Source organism: Sinocyclocheilus rhinocerous, unplaced genomic scaffold, assembly GCF_001515625.1.
Source record: "Sinocyclocheilus rhinocerous isolate Xijiao unplaced genomic scaffold, SAMN03320098_v1.1 scaffold655, whole genome shotgun sequence".
In the NCBI taxonomy this organism is placed as follows: domain Eukaryota; kingdom Metazoa; phylum Chordata; class Actinopteri; order Cypriniformes; family Cyprinidae; genus Sinocyclocheilus; species Sinocyclocheilus rhinocerous.
In genome coordinates this window covers 116,761-137,404 of record NW_015646377.1, presented here as the reverse complement: position 1 = coordinate 137,404, position 20,644 = coordinate 116,761, and the positions used below count along the sequence as shown (strand labels likewise).

General features: G+C 40.0%; 2 protein-coding genes and 1 long non-coding RNA gene across 3 annotated transcripts in view; all 3 read right to left on the bottom strand.

The window, feature by feature from the left end:
- The window catches only part of LOC107707717 (B-cell receptor CD22-like), a 65,027-nt gene extending 55,787 nt beyond the window's left edge, over positions 1–9,240 (bottom strand). Inside the window, exons 1-2 of the mRNA XM_016511809.1 lie at positions 9,192–9,240; positions 8,524–8,868 (exon numbers count right to left, since the gene is read on the bottom strand). Coding sequence (XP_016367295.1) covers positions 8,524–8,868; positions 9,192–9,240 — 394 coding nt within the window. The remainder of the gene's footprint in view (positions 1–8,523; positions 8,869–9,191) is intronic.
- Positions 9,241–11,777: 2,537 nt separating this feature from the next.
- Positions 11,778–19,861, bottom strand: LOC107707718 (B-cell receptor CD22-like). Its single transcript, XM_016511810.1, has 11 exons — positions 19,810–19,861; positions 19,343–19,693; positions 18,963–19,244; positions 14,319–14,573; positions 14,122–14,220; positions 13,254–13,406; positions 12,916–13,155; positions 12,743–12,833; positions 12,593–12,638; positions 12,266–12,504; positions 11,778–12,064 (listed from the first exon to the last, which is right to left on the bottom strand). Exons 1-11 carry the CDS (start codon positions 19,859–19,861, stop codon positions 12,007–12,009), a joined length of 1,866 nt encoding a protein of 621 aa, XP_016367296.1. The 3' UTR covers positions 11,778–12,006.
- On the bottom strand, positions 13,468–13,822 carry LOC107707721 (uncharacterized). The gene is made up of 3 exons (XR_001636290.1): positions 13,808–13,822; positions 13,658–13,703; positions 13,468–13,569 (listed from the first exon to the last, which is right to left on the bottom strand). It is a non-coding gene; the product is annotated as an uncharacterized LOC107707721 (long non-coding RNA).
- Positions 19,862–20,644: the final 783 nt, after the last annotated feature.

Here is a 20,644-nt window from a genome sequence, read left to right as displayed (position 1 = left end):
AGTTGAAATATTTGAACACAAAGCTTCCGTGAACACAGCAGTTGCGAGCAAGCGGCAAGTTCAAACTAGACGGACATTTAAGGGAAACGGTGCAGTCATACCACTTATTACACAACATTACACCACATAAATAATTATGGTGATAAAAGATTTCAGACGAAAATGTCATGACTTTGGTCTGATCTGCTGTGTTTTGTCTTTTTCTGTGTCTGTGTGCTTGGTCTCTGAGCACATGGGTTTTGTTTTGACAGCTCACCATGTGCTCCGCGGTCTGTGTAGCGTTGTCCCCTCCCACTCGTTGTCCTTAATTCTCTTTTGTGTTTTCTGTCACACCTGTTGCCATTCATTCCTCATTAGCCCTCCCCTATTTTAGATAATCTCGTGCTCAGTCTTTTGTCAGACCGTTGTTGTATGTTGTGCAACGCTTCGCTCGTGACCTTTTTGTCATGTTTGCTTTGTCTTGACGTGTTGTGTCTTTTTAGGCCTGAGTACTGTTTTGTTTTTGTTTTTGAACTTCTCCTTCTCATCCTGCCAGTCGATATCTGTTCTGCTACCTGCCCTGGCTATCTCTAGCTCTGTCGAGATTCTGAGACATCGCCCTAGCCCCTCTCTGCACGCTCAACGCTCTCATCGGGGAGCTCAGTGAGTCTTCAATGCTGCGTCACGAACGACGCTCTGGTCAGTGCAACTTTGACGCTGCGTCGCGGATGACGCTAGGATCGGTCCCTGCTGAGAGGCTCTTTCCTGATCCTGTGGACTTTGATTTGGACTTCCTCTATTTTTGTGTTCCTGTTGATTTTTCCCTATTGCTTAGTGAGAGCGTTATAAACTTTTTCTGTTACCTGCAAACTGAATCTGTATTTTCCCTGACAGAACGGTCTGACCAGTGATAGATTCAGCAGGTGCAGACCAAGTCAGAGTCGCAGTAAGTCAGCAAGGCATTCTTCTGGGACAGCATTCCAGTCAGTTAACTGCCATTTCAAGTGAGGTTGAGTGCCTGACAGCCCAAGTAGCAGATCTCAATGTCCAAATACAAGAACTCCAGCGGGAGGCTTTGGCCAGCAGATCAGCTGCTACGTTTGGTCATTCTCTGTCTCATGCGGAGCCTGAACCCCATGTTAATAGTCCATACGAGGGGGATCCCAACTCCTGCCGGGCCTTCCTGTCCCAGTGCTTTCTTGTCTTCACACTCCAGCCTCACCGCTATGCTACAGAGGAGTCCCAAGTAGCATTTGTTATCACCCTCCTGAAAGGAAAGGCCCGGGACTGGGCAACGGCTGTGTGGATGCTCGTGCTCCATTCTGTGCCACATTCAAGGATTTCAGAGCTGAGATGATCAAGCTGTTTGACCGCTCTGCTCAGGGCGATGAGGCATCCTCACAGTTGGCGCGGTTGAGTCAGGGCAGACGTTCAGTTACGGATTACTCTATCCAGTTCAGAACTCTGGCGGCCGTCTGTGACTGGAACGAGGCGGCTTTACGTGCAAGGTTTCGGGAGGGGTTGGACGACGACATCCAGGATGAGATCGTTACTCACGAGCTGCCTCATGATTTTGACACCCTTGTGGAGCTGGCACTCCGTGTTGAGGGGCGCCTTCATCGTCGACGCCAGCGGTGGGCAGCTCAATCCTCATGGATGTTGGAGGAGGGTGCCTCCAGTGCTGCTCCCACCTCCTCGTCTCCTTCAACAGACCCAGAGCCCATACAAGTGGGGCGTCTTCGCCTTATCCCTAAGGAGAAGCAGGATCGGTTGACTCGGGGACTTTGCCTGTACTGCGGGAAGCCAGGCCATCAGGCTATCCAGTGTCCTTTAAAAGCCGGAGCCCATCAGTAATCCGGGGGATCCTGGTGGGCGCTACTCCTTATCTCGACTCCCCCATCTCACGTACCCTGCTCAAAGTCTCTGTTCAGTATAAGGACACCTTCCATTCCTGTTCTGCAGTGGTTGACTCGGGTGCCGAAGGCAACTTCCTGGATGCCTCTGTTGCTGCATTGTGGGGTATTCCTGCCATTCCACTTCCCTCTCCTATCTCTGTCCGCTCCCTTAATGGTCTCCTCATCTCCTCCATTACCCATTCCACTCCTTCCGTAAGTCTTATTGTCTCTGGCAATCACCGTGAGGTGATTGAGCTGTACCTCCTAGATTCCCCAGGTGCTCCCATTGTCCTAGGGCACCCGTGGCTGGTGCAGCACAACCCTCACGTGGATTGGTCTGGCAATTCTGTGTTCTCTTGGAGTCAGTCTTGTCTTGCGTCTTGTTTGGGTGCTGCCTTGTCTCCTGGCTCTGCGTCTTCTGTTTTTCAGGTTGAGGAGCTCGATCTCGCCGGGGTCCCGGAGGGGTACCGCGATCTTTGTCGGGTCTTCAGTAAGTCCCGGGCCACATCCTTACCACCTCATCAGCCGTATGACTGTGCCATCAATCTCCTCCCAGGCACTTTTCCGCCTAAGGGTTGTCTGTATTCCCTATCCAGTCCTGAGAGGGAGGCCATGGACAAATATATTCAGGAATCCTTAAATGCCGGCCTCATCCGACCCTCTTCCTCACCCGCTGGGGATGGGTTCTTCTTCGTTAAGAAGGATGGCTCCCTGTGACCCTGCATTGACTACCGGGGCCTTAATGACATCACTACAAGAAACAGGTATCCTCTGCCTTTGATGTCATCAGCCTTTGAGTTGCTACAGGGAGCCAGGGTCTTTACCAAGCTAGACCTCCGTAATGCCTACCATTTGATCCGTATACGTGAGGGGGATGAGTGGAAGACAGCATTCAACACCCCAACGGGACACTTTGAATACCGGGTCCTACCCTTCGGGCTCACTAACGCCCCAGCTGTCTTCCAGGCCCTGGTGAACGATGTGTTGAGAGACATGGTGAACAGATTTGTCTTTGTGTACCTTGATGATATTCTCATCTTCTCTCCCTCTTTGCAGGCCCACCCTCAACATGTCTGTCAGGTGCTACAATGGCTGCTAGAGAACCAGCTGTACGTCAAGGCGGAGAAGTGCATGTTCCATGCCAAGTCTGTTTCGTTCTTGGGGCATATAATCTCGACGGAGGGGATCAAAGCTGATCCAGCTAAGGTAAGGGCCGTGGCTGAGTTGCCAACCCCTGACTCGCGGAAGGCGTTGCAGCGGTTCTTGGGGTTTGCCAACTTCTATAGGCGATCCCAAGGGGGTGTCCAGGGGGTCGGTTGTTTGTGCCGGCTGCGCTGTGTCCCGAGGTCCTTCTGTGGGGTCATGAGTCCAGAGCAGCCTGTCATCCGGGGGTTCGGAGGTCGCTGGCTGCCATCCGTCAGCGATTTTGGTGGCCATCCATGGCCCAAGATGTCAGGCAGTTTGTGCTGGCTTGCTCAGTTTGCGCTCAGAATAAGACATCTAACCAGTCTCCTGTTGGTCTGTTACAGCCTTTACCCATTCCCTCTCGTCCATGGTCACATCTGGCCCTTGATTTCGTCACTGGTCTTCCCCCGTCGAGAGGTAACACCGTGATTCTGACGGTGGTGGACCGCTTCTCCAAGGCGGCCCATTTTATCCCCTTACCCAAACTCCCCTCCGCCAAGGAGACAGCTCAGGTGGTCGTGGACCACGTCTTCCGGATCCATGGTCTTCCGGTTGATGTGGTCTCCGACAAAGGACCACAATTCGTCTCCCGGTTTTGGAAAGAGTTCTGTAGACAGATCGGGGCCTCTACGAGTCTGTCTTCAGGTTTTCACCCTCAGACCAACGGGCAGGCCGAGCGAGCCAACCAGGATCTCGAGCGAGCTCTCCACTGCCTAGCATCACAGAGTCCGAGCTCCTGGAGTCAGCAGCTATCGTGGGTTGAATAGCTGGCACCCAGGTTTATTGGGACATATCGCATCACCAAGGTCCTGAGTCCAGTGGCAGTGCAGCTCAAGCTTACTCCCACTCTTGGTCAGCTTCACCTTGTCTTTCATGTGTCCAGGGTCAAGCCTGTGTTTAGGTCCCCCCCCCCGTCTAGTGGATGGTACTCCAGTTTACACTGTGAGAAAGCTTTTGGACGTTAGACGCCGTGGTCGGGTTTTCAGTATCTGGTGGACAGGGAGGGCTACGGTCCTGAGGAGAGGAGTTGGATTCTGGCTCGGGATATTTTGGACCAGACTCTGATTGAGGACTTCCGCCGGCGACGAGGTGAGCCCCTCCCGGTTGCGTCTGATCACATTTTCTTTTGGTTTTTCTTGCCATAACAAATGTGTTTCATAAACACAGTTACAGCAACCAGAGAAAAACTAATGCTAAAAAGTCAAGGGTCAAGAGCCCAATTAAAGAGTTATCTCCACAACGGTGACTTTATTATTTTCAATAAACATTAACATCTAAACCTCTGTTAATTCTTAAGACATTTTTAGACGCATGACAAAAAAAGTCAAAGTGGTTAGTAATGAGTGAAGCTGGTGATGCTGTTTGTGGAGATTATTAATCATCTTCTGCTGAGATCCGCCTTGGTCCTCTTTAGACAAACAAAACTTTTCTTCGAATTGTGAATGGATTATTTAGAGAAACCGAGCAAAGGGCGCTCCCCTTACAGCACAGTACAGTTGACGGGAAATGACTAAGCTGGCTTATCTAAAACCAGGAAGTAATCTTGCATATGGTCAATTCTACTAGCATTCTATGCATGTCTCATGTACATAAACCCTGTCAATCAACAATAGAGGGCCACTCTCAGGCTGTATTACGCAATGACACCAGATCTCTGCGCTAAGTGTGTCCGCATGTGTTCAGTGATTACAATATAAACTGTTTATCTTAAACTAGCACTAAGACCCAGCATCTGCCCTACCTAAATTTATGGTCAGGAGCCGCTAGTGGTGATACACTGTTTTTAATGCAGAAAAAAAAGTGAAACATTCAACAGGGGGTCCAATGACTTGCAGACCCCCAGTTAAAGAGAGTCACACAGAAGTTAATTACATTTGCAACAACATACTGTTTCTTGATTCTCCAATAAGAGAGACTTACCATAAATCATGAGCAGAAACACCAGAGAAAGAGGAGGAGCCATTGTGACTGGCATCACTACAATATAACACACACATCATGAGAAAAGCACAATCTTTAGCTTAAAAAATATCTACATAAAGCACCATCTGTTTGTTGAACTTGGATTGAGGATATTTCTCATTGGTCTCCACAACAGTATTAATCAAATGATAGCTATTCACATATTATTCAGGTAACTATTACCGTGTTCTGGTGAGTCTGATCTCCAGCAGGCGTTAAACTGATGAATTTCACATCAACACTGTGTATTTTAAAAAGACTGTGCAAACAGATTATGTCCCTTCCTCTTTTTTTTTACTCCTGCCCACACAACTGGAGTAGGCAAAAAATGATCTGACCAAATTTTGATTTGTCAGTAACTGGTCAGTGAATCAAATTTATTGATGTACAGAATCTGTGCATAATATGTTTACATTGAGAATTTGATTATGCAGCAAAGTTGATATATCGATGTAACCCCGGGATAATTTCTACATGGTTTTATTAGTAGTATTATCCTTTATTAATATTTATTTATTGCCTTGTGACATTAGTGTTTCTATTGTTAAAAAAGGGTATCTGTTCAGACATGTTCGTGTCAGTAAATTGTGTTTGATTTAACGTTATCACTAGTTAAAAAATGACTTAATCCCGTCTCGTGTCAGGTATGGCAACTGTGATTGGCCAGGGCTGATGTCAGTCAAGGGAGTGAGAGCAGAGCTGGGAAAAGAAGTGCATAGATCAGGGGTGCACTTGTGTCGTCGGAGCCTGTGCTGTTATCTCCGCCTACTGGAAACTTTTTCAGGCTTCTGATTGGCCAACATGGCTTTACGGTTGAGATTATATTGTCACCTGTTGGTTTGGCATGCTCTTGACAGTGCTTCATAGCATGCGTTTGCGTTTTCATGTGGACGGAGATTTTTTTTTTAAACGGAAGGAAAACCTTTTATAAAAATACCTGTGTATGTGTGGACATGACCATAGATACCCAGCAGTGTTAATTTAACACCGGGGATTTTGTTGTGCGGTCCTCAACGCCCTCCAGCGACATTTCAAGCCTGTATGTGTGTGTGTGTGTGTGCATGTTTATGTGGTTTATGAGGACACAAATTTGTATAATGACATGGGAATGACATAGGTATTACAATGTGAAGGTGGTTTATGAGGACACTTACTGTGTCCCCGTAATTCAAAAGGCTTAAAAAACATACTCAATGGTGTTTTGTTTTTTTTTTATCTAAAAAATGTGCAGTTTCCTGTGAGAGCTAAGTTTAGGTGTAGGGTTGGTTTAGGGCAAAAGAAAATACAGTTTTTACAGTTTAAAAACCATTACGGGAGAGTCCCCGTAAACCATAGAAACCAACATGTGTGTGTGTGTGTGTGTGTGTGTGTGGTGGGCCCATATTAAGCTGTTTTTCAGTTGCTGAATGATAGATAAATACCTTGTGATTAATTAAGAGTATATCATTGCAGGGTTACAGTTAAGTATTCACTGATATATTGGGTTTCATGCTGCTAAGAGGACAGGCGGCCACAAACAGTATAAGGCGCAACGTTTCAAAAGTGATTTCCACATATAAATGTGGGATTCTTGTTCAAAAATTACAGTGGATGTGACAAAAATATGATATATCCAACTAAGTGTGCATAAATGCTAGAGCACCCTAACTAATGTCTGAAGCACCCTTTTGATTATGGAATTGGGCCTGCTGGTAAATGATAAAGAAATAATTATAAACAACAAAATGATTTAATGTATTTAGTTTTAAATTATTAAATCAGCTGTAGGTTAAATCATTTTTATTAACACAAGTGTAACTTAGTTTGGAATAGCTTACATTATTCTTTCACTGACTCTCTCACAACAGAAATATTCACCTCAGAGAAGAAAGTATAAACATTTTGAGGTTTATAGGCCTCAGGTTTTGTGTCATGGTTTTCTTCATCATGATTTCTCAAAATGAGTTTCTTGTGTGCTTTTTCTTAATAACAGATTACATTTTCGGTTGTGTGTTGACAAAGTCCACAATATCCTGAAATACACTCACAGAATATCTAGAACTAAATATACAAGTGCAATCTTTTATGAATATATTTGTTTTTATATAGTCTACATGTATCCCCTCTGAGCGGGACTCAAACCCGGGTGTCCGGCATGGGAGGCTAAGGAGGCACGTTCATTTTCATCAGGAGTTGTGATGTGGGTGTTTAGCGAAGCGTGACAAAAGTTGAGTGAAGTTTACCTTGTGCTTCATCTTACTGCGGCGTCTTGCTGTGTGGCTACAACAGAAATAAGACAAGCGAAACAGATTTACAAAGGTCTGCAAACATTTATTTCACAATTAAAAAGAAAAAACTAAATTATGTCAATGAAACGACTCATATAACAATGTAACAGAAAGAAAAGACTGTTTAATATCTATTGAGTAGTTTCTTTCTTTGTTGATTATATTGAGAAGACCCGTGGATCTCACACTTACTGACAGATTCTCATATTCAGAAGAGCCCGACTGATGAACAGCAGGTCTGGGATGGACAGACTATGTGAAAGACACATTGATTATTTGATAGATTACCTCACTTTTGAAGGCAAACTCTTTTGCACATGTACACAGTAAAATCCTGAGTGTTAAATGAACACTGCTTGGAGCATATATGGTCCCACTCTACAAGAGTGTTAAAGTAACACTGAAGCAGTGTTAAAGTTAATGAGATAATTATGTGATTAATTAAGTGCTGATTGAGCATTAGTGATGAACAGCTGCTGTTAACAAGCAGAATCACTGAAGAAAAGAGAAACACAAGAAGTATAACTGACTTCAGCCATACCCTTAGATGAAATCAACTGAAATAAAAGACAACATTAAATCTCTCAAGATCTCAGCAGAAGATGATTAATTATCTCCACAAACAGCATCACCAGCTTCATGCATTACTAACCAGTTTGACTTTTTTGTCATGCATCTAAAAATGTCTTATTAAGAATTAACAGAGGTTTAGATGTTAATGTTTATTGAAAATAATAAAGTCACCGTTGTGGAGATAAGTCTTTAGTTGGTCTCTTGACCCTTAACATTTTAAACAATATGAAGAACTTTAAAAACATTTTGCACACCAGTTTAGAACATCTGTATTGTTTAGACACGCAGACATCAAGAATCAGCATATGAATCTCAACAATGGTGACGATCATCAGACAGATTCATGTTGCATTGCATTCTGGGTGCACCAATCATAACTCACCCATGGCTCCCAGCATGCATTGCAACATGAATAAATTATGCAGCTGCATTGTCTCAGGATTTTCTTTTATTCTTACTATTTGCTTTGATTTTTGTTGTGACTTTTTACTGCCTTGTTTCATGTTGTTTCAAAAATCATATCAAAATTATCAAAATATTTTGTCACCATTGCTGAGATTCACATGCTGATTCTTCATGTCTACGAGTGCCAGAATTGAAACCACTTTGTAAACCGTATTTATTAAAGTGGTTTATAAAGTTTTCCCACATGGTCATCTCACCTGTGACAGTAAGAGTCACTCCTGGATGACCAAGCCATTTCTTATCAGGTTTAATAGCTGTGAATCTGAAATAGTACATGCGTTCATCCTTCTGTGTCACATGACTCAGTCTGATGGTGCAGTTCTTCTGTTTATCTCCCAGATACTGAATCGTCTGACTGTATTCAGGATCCTCAGACAGATCTGAAGGCTCTACATTATCTACTTTTGTTTTGGTCCAGAACACTTTCCTGCTCTTATATCCAGTAGGGTATGTATAAGTGCAGCTCATTATCACTGATGAGTCCTTTAGTGCACAGATGTGTGAAGAGCCGTAACGCATACCCCAATACTGACCATAAACTCCTGAAACACATATTAAAGGGATTGTTCACCCAAAACGATTCTCTCATAAGTTCCTCATGTTATCCAAAATCTTTATGCTGTCACAAACTTGTTCATTAATTTTAACATGGTACATTTTAATTTGTGTGAGAGAGAGCTTTGACTAAAGTTTACATGATTTTGTATTTTTGATTAATACAAAAAAAAAAAGATTGAGTCCAATATTGAACAAAAAAAGTCCAATGATTTGCATAACCTTAGCTAAATAAATTCACAAAGAAGAGGTTTATTTAACAGGTTTATTAAGCGACTATGTAACGTTTGTTAATTATCCAGTGACTCACCATGAATGAGCAGAAACACCAGAGGAAGAGGAGTCATTCTGACTGGCATCACTACAAAAACAATGACATAACATACACAATCATCATTTTGAAAGCAAACTTTAGCTTCAAAAACATCTCTATAAATCACTTTTCAGTGAGAATATATTGTATTAAGTCAGTGGTTTCTACAACACTATTAATCGGACTATATTCACATATTAATATTCATACATGAACTCTTACCGTTTTCAGGTGATTCTGATCTCCAGCAGATGTTAAACTGATTTCACATGCTTAACACTGTTTGCTTTCAAATTTAAACTGGCTACCGTTTCTTCCTGGAAACATTTTCTGAAGAATTTTGAAACATGTATTGCGTAAGACTGGATGTCATCATTTTGACCACAGACAGACAAGTTATTTTTGAATATCATTGAGAGATTTCCTTTTTGCCTTCAGTTTACTGGCGGAAAAAGCATTGATAGGAGGTTGGTGGGACAGGAAATTAACCCAACCAGAATCCCATCCTCTGCGATGAATCAGAGCCCACTGACAGTGCCTCAACATTCATCACTGATCTAAATAATCAACATTGATTGTAATGTTGCCTCTAAATGGACATGTGATGGGAAAAAGTATGAGTATATATATATATTATTTTTATTTTTTTTAGTGCTTTTGCACTTGTTCACAAAAGTTTCTCAGGGAATTCAAAAATGTGTTAGCGAAAGCAAAAACATTGACATATATTTTTTCATATTTATGTCCCTTTAGGGGCTCCATAGCTTAAACTGTTGTTTTAGTCAAACTGATTTGGAACTTTTCTTAAAACTACAAATAATCATTGACAGTCAATTAAACAACTGATCAAACTCTATTTGTATCCACTGTTTCTTCCATTTTCCTGTTTATATAATTATTTAACACTAGAACTGCCACGGGATAAATTTTACTCGTGGCTGTTTTTCAAATGTACATAACAGACATTTTTTTTAGTGCTTTTGCACTTGTTCACAAAAGTTTCTCAGGGAATTCAAAAATGTGTTAGCGAAAGCAAAAACATTGACATATATTTTTTCATATTTATGTCCCTTTAGGGGCTCCATAGCTTAAACTGTTGTTTTAGTCAAACTGATTTGGAACTTTTCTTAAAACTACAAATAATCATTGACAGTCAATTAAACAACTGATCAAACTCTATTTGTATCCACTGTTTCTTCCATTTTCTTGTTTATATAATTATTTAACACTAGAACTGCCACGGGATAAATTTTACTCGTGGCTGTTTTTCAAATGTACATAACGGATTTAAAATAAAACATTAAAGTCTCCCAGTCATTGACTTTTACTAAAATTATGTAATTTACAATCCAATGTTGTTAAAAATTATTTAGATAAAACCAGATCAAAAAACGGGGCATTTATACCTATAAGCGCCAGTCATTTTCTTGCCGCTTACGTTTTAACTTTGTACATTTCTAGGCAACGCCATTCACTCACTGATTTAGCGGTTATCAGTTTCGGGTCGGCTTAGCATCTGACGGCTCATCTGACAGTGATCCAGATATTATATTTACATGTTTTAGCCTCAGGTTACTCTAATTGGTCAAACTTTGGTTTAATTATTTAATTTTTGTCTTGCCATATCGTTTATTGTTCGCTACTGTGTTGCTATACTAGTCTGGCCGTTTCCTGAAGAAAAAAAAAAAATAGATCTATATGATGTAATGAATAAAACCATTTTTTTGATTACCCAAAGTTTAATGGTGTTGTTCTCTTATTCAAATTATAAATGCTATAACTAAACAAATTAATAAATATTTTGGTGAAGCTGTGCGCTTGAATTTGTCATCGCATCATCCTATGCAGTGTGGTGAATTATTATTGTCTATAGGCTATTTTAGTAATTTAAATAACATAGGTTATCTTAATATGTTGATTAATGACATTGTATTATAATATTAAACCACCCAAGTATATAGGCTAAGTACCTTCTAATTTCCGTTGTCAGTGCAGAATTAAAAAAAAAAAAATGTTTTAGCTTTTTTTAGCTACTGACCATTATGGATTAGTGTAGCCTGCATTAAAAAGTCTTGAACATAAAACAACAGGATAAAAATATAGTTGATGACTAGACATAAACATTTCATGACTCTAGACACTTATTTGTGAAGACAGTAGCATAATACAGTGAAATAATATGTTCTTTAGCCATTCAAAAACAGCTGTCATATGCCTGGGTAAAATTTACCCGCTGGCACTTTTAGGTATACAGCGACCTCTGGCGGTTCAGGATATTAATAGTAACCCAGCAATCACATATGGCACGTTATTTTATTTTTTTTGTTTTGTTTTTTTGCGTTTAACCCCGTTTAGTGCAGCTCACAAGGCAATGATTACAACTAGGTATTTTGCTTTGAGTTTAGCTCTGCAATGATCTGGAATTGACTGCCTGGGCTACAATAGAAGTAAATAAAGATTTAAATAACTGAAATCATGAACAACTGGAGCTTGAGCTCGATTAAATTGATACGTTCATTTATTTGGTCACAGAAACGTTTGCAATCAAAAGTCAAAATCTTTAACAAACACATTACCACGCCACATCACAACATCTTTTTTTAGTTTTGGCTTTTTTGTTTCCTGCTCATCTGTTCACCTGATTTAATAAATAATATGCCATACATTTAGTTCAACTGCATGCTAAATTAAACAGCCAAACTTTCAAGGACATTAATTAATATTTGTTCATATTCAGCAAATATTTGTGGCTTTTGCTCTTCCCAGCAGTCCAGATTGATGTCTAAACACAGGCTTCATGATGGTCTGTCATTCATTTGATGCTGCTGTAGATCGCAGAGTCCTCTTCCACAGTCTTCACATCTGATCGCCTAAAACAAAATAAAATCAAGAAAAAACAGAAACACAATGATGTTATGCATGATGATGAAGTCATTAAAAAAAAATACAGCCATCTTGTATGTCACGTTTCTGGTTTAGCATTATTTAGGTCCAAGTTTAAAGAACTATACATTTCTCCTTTCATCATTATCATAACAGAGCAGATGATGACAGAATTTGTATTTGAGCACCTCACGGCAGCAGCAGGCTGGTGAATTCTGAGATTGCCGTACTGGTTTTCGTTCTCCTCTGCTCTCTGCGTCGGTTTGGTTTTGTGATGTTGGACGGTCACGTACTGGATCTCCTCAGCGTCTTCGTTTCTGTCTCTTCTGGGTTTGCTGTATGAAACGCTGGCATACGGAGCATCATCACAAACGGCTGATTCAGACACGTGAGCATCCCTCTCGTTTACGTTAGAGTACAGATCATCCTGAAATGAAAGAAAATTAATTATTATACATATGAAACCTAGCTAAAAGTACATGACAAATATTTCCAGTCATGTCTGGATGATTCACCTGTTTTACTGTGACGACTTCCGCTTTTGCACCTCTTCGTTTTCTCCTGGTTTTATAGACATTACAAAGTGTAAGTTGTGTTTTAAAGATTCATTACTAATAATCACATGGGGCAATTCCACCTGCACTGTAATTGAGAATCAAACTTACATTATGAACACGATGATGATGATAATGATGAATAATCCTACACATGTGACTGTGATTCCCAACCAGACAGGCCAACCCAGACCATGATGCACTGAAAGATGAAGAATATGAGTTAACATTGGCTCTCAAAGCTACACAACTTTCTTGAACCCTTTATAAAATAAAAATGTCACCGGTCACTGATAAAACTGCTGATCTCTGAGATCCGTGTTGATTGTGAGCCTCACAGTAGAAGCGTCCACTCTGTAGTGCACTGAAACTCTGTCCAGATCCAACAGCTGAGCTTTGATTCTCCTTAAACCAGCTGAAGTTCAGAGCAGGAGGGTTTGAATCACTGTTGCAGATCAGAGTCACTGAATCTTCTTCTACTTCACCAGATCCATTTATAGACACTGAGACGTTCCTGGGAGGATCTAAAACAAAACAAAAACAATTGATATCACTAACAATCACAATACATTTGACATCACAGAAGATTAAATGTCACAGTTATTGAACATCTTTAACTCACACATGATGTTTAAAGTCACAGCATTAGAGTATTTCTCTCCATATTTATTGGTGGACTTGCACTTGTATTCTCCACTGTGATCAGAGCTGATCTTTGAGATGCTGTAGATTCTTCCAGATCCTACAAACATTCCTCTTTTAAACCAGCTGATTTCTGCAGGTGGGTTTTGGACGGTCACGTACTGGATCTCCTCAGCGTCTTCGTTTCTGTCTCTTCTGGGTTTGCTGTATGAAACGCTGGCATACGGAGCATCATCACAAACGGCTGATTCAGACACGTGAGCATCCCTCTCGTTTACGTTAGAGTACAGATCATCCTGAAATGAAAGAAAATTAATTATTATACATATGAAACCTAGCTAAAAGTACATGACAAATATTTCCAGTCATGTCTGGATGATTCACCTGTTTTACTGTGACGACTTCCGCTTTTGCACCTCTTCGTTTTCTCCTGGTTTTATAGACATTACAAAGTGTAAGTTGTGTTTTAAAGATTCATTACTAATAATCACATGGGGCAATTCCACCTGCACTGTAATTGAGAATCAAACTTACATTATGAACACGATGATGATGATAATGATGAATAATCCTACAAATGCCACTGTGATTCCCAACCAGACATGCCAACGCAGACCATGAGGCACTGAAAGATGAAGAATATGAGTTAACATTGGCTCTCAAAGCTACACAACTTTCTTGAACCCTTTATAAAATAAAAATGTCACCGGTCACTGATAAAACTGCTGATCTCTGAGATCCGTGTTGATTGTGAGCCTCACAGTAGAAGCGTCCACTCTGTAGTGCACTGAAACTCTGTCCAGATCCAACAGCTGAGCTTTGATTCTCCTTAAACCAGCTGAAGTTCAGAGCAGGAGGGTTTGAATCACTGTTGCAGATCAGAGTCACTGAATCTTCTTCTACTTCACCAGATCCATTTATAGACACTGAGACGTTCCTGGGAGGATCTAAAACAAAACAAAAACAATTGATATCACTAACAATCACAATACATTTGACATCACAGAAGATTAAATGTCACAGTTATTGAACATCTTTAACTCACACATGATGTTTAAAGTCACAGCATTAGAGTATTTCTCTCCATATTTATTGGTGGACTTGCACTTGTATTCTCCACTGTGATCAGAGCTGATCTTTGAGATGCTGTAGATTCTTCCAGATCCTACAAACATTCCTCTTTTAAACCAGCTGATTTCTGCAGGTGGGTTTGAATCACTGCTGCAGCTCAGAGTCACTGAATCTCCCTCCATTATTTCACCAGATGGACTGATGAAGATCACAGGATTCTCTGGAGTATCTACGGAAGAAGTATAGTACTGTTCATGCAGTTCTACAGTATGAAGTCAGTGTCAAAGCATGAACATTAGATATATAAATGTGACCAGCTGTACTTTCCTAACTCAAATAGTCTGATGCATTTTGCACATATGATCTGGGTCTGGCATTGCTTCACATTCAAACAATTAGCAACATGAAAATTAGTTCCCCCCCCATCATGGCACAACACTTACAGTTTTTGTTTTCATGTGTGTGTGGTAATAAGTGTCATGCAACAAAACTGGTTACCGCACACACGAAAAGGAAAGAAAAGAAAAGAAAAGAAAAGAAAAGAAAAGAAAATAAGTCGTGTGGAGCACTTTTTATGATGGATTGGCACAGTTTATTGGACTTCTATTTATTGGATATAAGATGTTAAAAGTATCCAAAGTTCATCAAAGTTGTAGAAACTTGGTGGCGTGTCTGATCGAAAAACTGGAAAAACACCAGTCCTTTGCTCTTAAGTAATTTTCATGTCATGAAGTTCACAAATTCACACAGAACAGATTCACAAGATGTAAATTGTCAGATGTTGAGAGAAGAACAGGACTAACAGGATGGACAGGATGAACAGGATGGTCTTAAGTCATTGACACATCCTAAGGAAAAGGACTCAAAGGTCATGGTTGGGTGTCCATTCAAGCATCCACACCTCACCAATGCAAAAGGAAACAAAGGAAGGAAGTGCGGTCTATTTATAGACCTTAACCAGGGGAATATGGGTAATGTAGTGCAGCATATATGGACATGTATTTTACTAGGATTTGTGGGAGATGAAGTACAAAGAAAAAAAGAACAAATGAGTAAAATTCACAACACTATTGGACTATTGAATATCACCCATTCACTGCGATTATAAAGCTTTGAAGAGCCAGGACATTTTTTTAAATATAACTCTGATCGTATTCGTCTGAATGAAGAAAGTCATATACACCTAGGATGGCTTGAGGGTGAGTAAATCATGGGGTCATTTTCAGTTTTGGGTGAACTATCCCTTGAGTGTGGACTCATAGAAACACTGAGCCATGTTAATATAACACTGGGGATTTTGCTGTGATCTAGAGAACATAGGAATGACCCCTCACAGATACACACAATTACAGTTGGGTAAGATTTGTTTCCGAATGCCCAAAGTAAAGATATGCAGTCAGTTTAATACACTTTTTGAAAACCCAGCCAGTATAACATTTAACTTTTACACATTTGACACTTTAAACAATGTGATTTCTGCACTGCAGCATAAACTCAGCACTACACTCTCAAAAAGGATGTGTTAATTAATAACACATTTTTTGTGTGTTATGGCCATTTTAACACATTTTGTGTAATTTTAAGTTGATCATGTGTAAAAAGAAAGAGAGAGAGAGAGAAACAACACAATATGTGTTAACTATCATCCAATCACATTGCTGCCTGCGTCACTCCACAAGCTGTTAACCAAATTTGCGTCTCTTTTTTCACTGGTGGATGACGTGGATGCACTCATATCAGGTATATGGATTTCCCCACTAGAAATGTAATGTTCCCAGAGCATTCTCAGAGCGTCCCGCCGGTGTCAATGACGTTCGCAGAACGTTTCCCGAGATGGTCATGATGTGGAGTTTTTAAAGGGTTGGGGGACGTTGTTTGGAGGACCTTCAGGGATTAACACTGCTCAGAGTGTATTTGGTCCCACAATACAGAGTGTTAACATAACACTGAAGCAGAGCTGAAATTAATGAGAATGTTAACAAGCAGAATTACTGAAGGAAAGAGAAACAGAAAAAAGAGAGAGACAAACAGAAACACAACTACAACTGACTTAGTCACAGCCTTAGAGGAAATCAACTGAAATAAAAGACATGAAATATGTCAAGATCTCAGCAGAGCAGCATTAAACAACTCCACAAACAGCTTTATCAGCTTCACTTATTACTAACCCGTTTGACTTTATTTCTGTCATACACAAGTTCTTAATGAGAATTAACAGGTTTAGATGTTGGTTTCATTTCACAAAACATCACCATCCCCATCAAAAAACAAAAATCTCTGTTCTAAATAATAACTTTTTTTAGACAAACGGGTTGCTCTTCCCGTTCGCATTCCAGCTCCTGCAAAGGAAAGGACTCTGATCATTCCACTCATCATATCCTTTAAACTGTCCTACGAACTATACACTCACCGTGTCATCACCTGGATCCTACACCCGTACTCTCTGTGACCAAATAAACTTGATTGATATACTAACCTGTTGCGTCAGACCTCTTCCGTTACACATGATATAACACCGGTTGTGTTGTTTTTAACACCTCTCTTTTTATTTAACACTGTCATAAATCACACAATTTGTGTCATAGATGTGCTAAATTGTGTGATTTATGACACATTAGTGTGTTAAATATTTGAAGAATATCAACCTTTGTTAAAAATAATATCACACTGGAGTTGAAATTAACACACAATGTGTTGTCCTTAACTTGACACACAGGTGTGTTAAGATATAACACAGGTTGTGTAGTTTTTATCACATCCGTTTTAAGAGTATCTGCACACTCAAGACAGGCGTCACTATCTGAACCTTGCAGTGTCTGGCTGGCATGTGGTTAATGCTTGATATTTGCATGAAGTCGAACATTGCTCAACCTTTTTGACCAGTGGCAGTGTTTCACAAAAGCCTAGGGTATGGCATAATTCCCTGTGCTCATACAACAACCCAACCAACCAAATGTGCACAAAAATCCACTATACTAAAAGAATACACAGAGTCCACAGACATGCAGAGACTTACAGATAACACAATACAAAAGCAATAGAAAGTCAGAAAAAAAATGCTTTCCAAAGTTTCCAGCAACAGAACTATTTAAATTTGATGTTTTTTTTTGTTTGTTTTTTTCAAAGCTGTTTACATCACCACACTTCACCAAACTATCTGCCATTCATACTGTGACAGGCAGTCCAAAACCACTGCCAGACTCTTTCATGACAACCGCCAACAAACAGGTTTTTAAAATGGGTTGATAGCACATAGAGTTAACAGACTATGAATCAAAATATACACTCTAAAAAATGCTGGGTTAAATACAACCCAGTGCTGGGTGAAATATGGACAAACCCAGCAATTGGGTTGTTTTGACCCAGTGGTTGGGTTAAATGTTTAATCCAACCTTCTGGGTAGTAACCCAACTGCTGGGTCAAAACAACCCAATTGCTGGGTTTGTACATATTTTACCCAGCACTGGGTTGTATTTAACCCAGCATTTTTTAGAGTGCAGAATAAATATTAGACTCCTCAATGCATTATTAATTAAAACTAACAGAAAACAGCATTAAGTAGCCATTTATATACAGCAGCACTCATCAGAAACCTCCCACAACTACTATGAATTGTCCTTATTAGGAACCTACCAATGTTCAGATCTGTCCATCTAAAACTATTTGGATTATCTTTAATGAGCATCATCATAAGCTGTTTATTTCCTCTGTTTTGAATACCTATGCCATACACTCTCATAAGTGAATGCCACCCCTGTTTTTGATGCTGTCAACTGCTCTCACACGAGCCTGAAGCTCCTCTTCCATAGGAATGAATTGAAAACGCTCAGTCAAGTGCTGATTCCTATTGATATGAGTGGATTTCACCCACAAAATTTCGCCGAGCAATGATAAAGGTGACCGCACCTTTGCGTTGTCATGGCATGGAACAAAATTGTAAAATTTTATATACATTTTAAAAAGAAATCGTCATCCTAAAATCATGTTAACATGAATATTGTTCACGTCTAGTGGCTGTACTATTGAAATAGAGAGCATTTTTAACGTTTATGGGTTGAAGCTTATGTCGGCAGGACTGTGGCTCTCCAGGACCGGAGTTTGCCACCCCTGTTATAGTACATAGATCGATTAATGGCACACGTCATTACGTCCCCATGCGACGCCATCTGACGTTCCCTCCAGAATTTCACGTATCAACATACAGTTCGTCTTCATCATGGTAACATATACAGTTTTGCTCTTTTGTTTGCTGTCAAATGGTTGAACACTGCCGTGTGTGTATCCTGTCGCAAAATGCGGCGAAAAGTCCTGCACGACGGTAACAGTGTGATTAAGGTGTGTACATGTCAATACTGCACTTTGATAATGCGACTAAAATAGGAATACTCCACGTCTTAATTTGATTTGTGTTTACTTCGAGTATGACTTTAGCCGGATTAAGGTAAACAAAAATCTCTGTTTACATGGTAGATTCTTAATCAAGGGTATTGTCTTAATCGTGTTAATATCGGAATACTGTTGTCCATGTAAACGTACTGACTGTAAATCTGATTTATGCTTTTTTAAAGAAAAGGAGGGTCAAGTGAGTTTGAATGAAACCTTTATAGAATATACTCACACATGACACTGAGATAAACAGCAGGAGAGATGTAAGTGTGTTCATGTAGAGCAGCAGGAGAGATGTAACTGTGTCCATGTAGAGCACAGCTGTATCTGCCTGCATCCTCTCTTCTGACTGACTGCAGCAGGAGTTGATTGTTTCCGTCTCTTCTCTCAGTTAATGGCTGTGAGTTTCTGTACCAGATGAATGTTGCTCTGTCAGTCAGAGCGCAGCTGCTTTTACATGTCAGACGCACTGAATCTCCCTCTGTCACTCTCTCAGGAGCCTCCACCTGAAGATCTGAACACAACACACACATTATATCTAGTGCTGCTGTCATACACTGATTATTATTCAACATAATGCACAGAAGAAGAGTGAAACTTCATTAAAGTCACCTGTCACAGTAAGAGTCACTCCTGCTTCGCCCAGCCATTTTCCAACAGGTTTATCAGTGATGAATCTTAAATAGTACTTGTGTTCGTCCTTCTGTGTCACATGACTCAGTCTGATGGTGCAGTTCTGCTGTTTATCTCCCAGATACTGAAGCCTCTGACTGTATTCAGGGTCCTTAGACAGATCTGGAAACTCATTATCAGCATTTTTAACAAGTGTTTTGGTCCAGAACACTTTCCTGATCCGATATCCAGTAGGGTATGTATAAGTGCATCTCATTATCACTGATGAGTCCTTTAGTGCACAGATGTGTGAATAGCCGTAACGCACACCCCAATACTGACCATAAACTCCTGAAACACAACATTTGTGAAAAAAACATTATGAAAACACTAGTCTTTAAATCAAACAGGACCATAAAAGTTCAATACATCTTAATTTCTTAACGTTTTCTTAAAGAGAGGCTCACCTGGAATCATGAGCAGAAACATCAGAGGTAGAGGAGCCATGAGCAATGACATCACTGCAGGAAAATATAATACAACAGTACACTACCTCATCTTTAGTTTCATAAACATAATAACAACATTAGTACACTGTACAATAGACATTGTAAACAATAATAAAACTCATTTAAAATCTGCACTTTTAGTAGTTTTACACTTTTGAAACTCAAGTACACATAAGCAGTAGATGTTCAGAGGTTATGAAAAGAAAATGACTTTCACTTGTCTCTCACTTTATTATTATTATTATTATTATTATTATTATTATTATTATTATTATTTTAGTTACAGTATTTATTACTGAATGAGTGTAACTCTTACCGTGTTGTGGTTTCAGCCAATAGATTCCAGCAGAGTGAACTGAAAATGCAAGCTGAAAATGTTCTTCTGCTGTTTTACAGTTTTTTCCTTCCTCTTTTTAAAGTCTATTTTAGAGGCTTGCCCCATAACAAGACAGGAACAACCCAAACAAAACCACTTAAAAAAGACTAAGAATTACTAAATAAATAAATCAAATTAACTCTTTCATGAGGATTGATTTAAAAGTGTCTAAATACGTCGCAGTGGCTTGCAGGAAGAAAACAAAAAAAAACTAAAAAAGTGAAACCTTCACCGTAAAAGGGAAACTTATTGTCACCATGGTCAGATGCCGGGGACACTCAATGTTTTTTTTTTCCTTTCTTTAGAAAGAAGTACTTCTTCAGTTTACACAATAAGATCAAACTATTTATGTTTCAATGCATAATCAATAATAATTGTCTATTTATTTGAGGTAGGAACATTGCTTTGCCTTATATA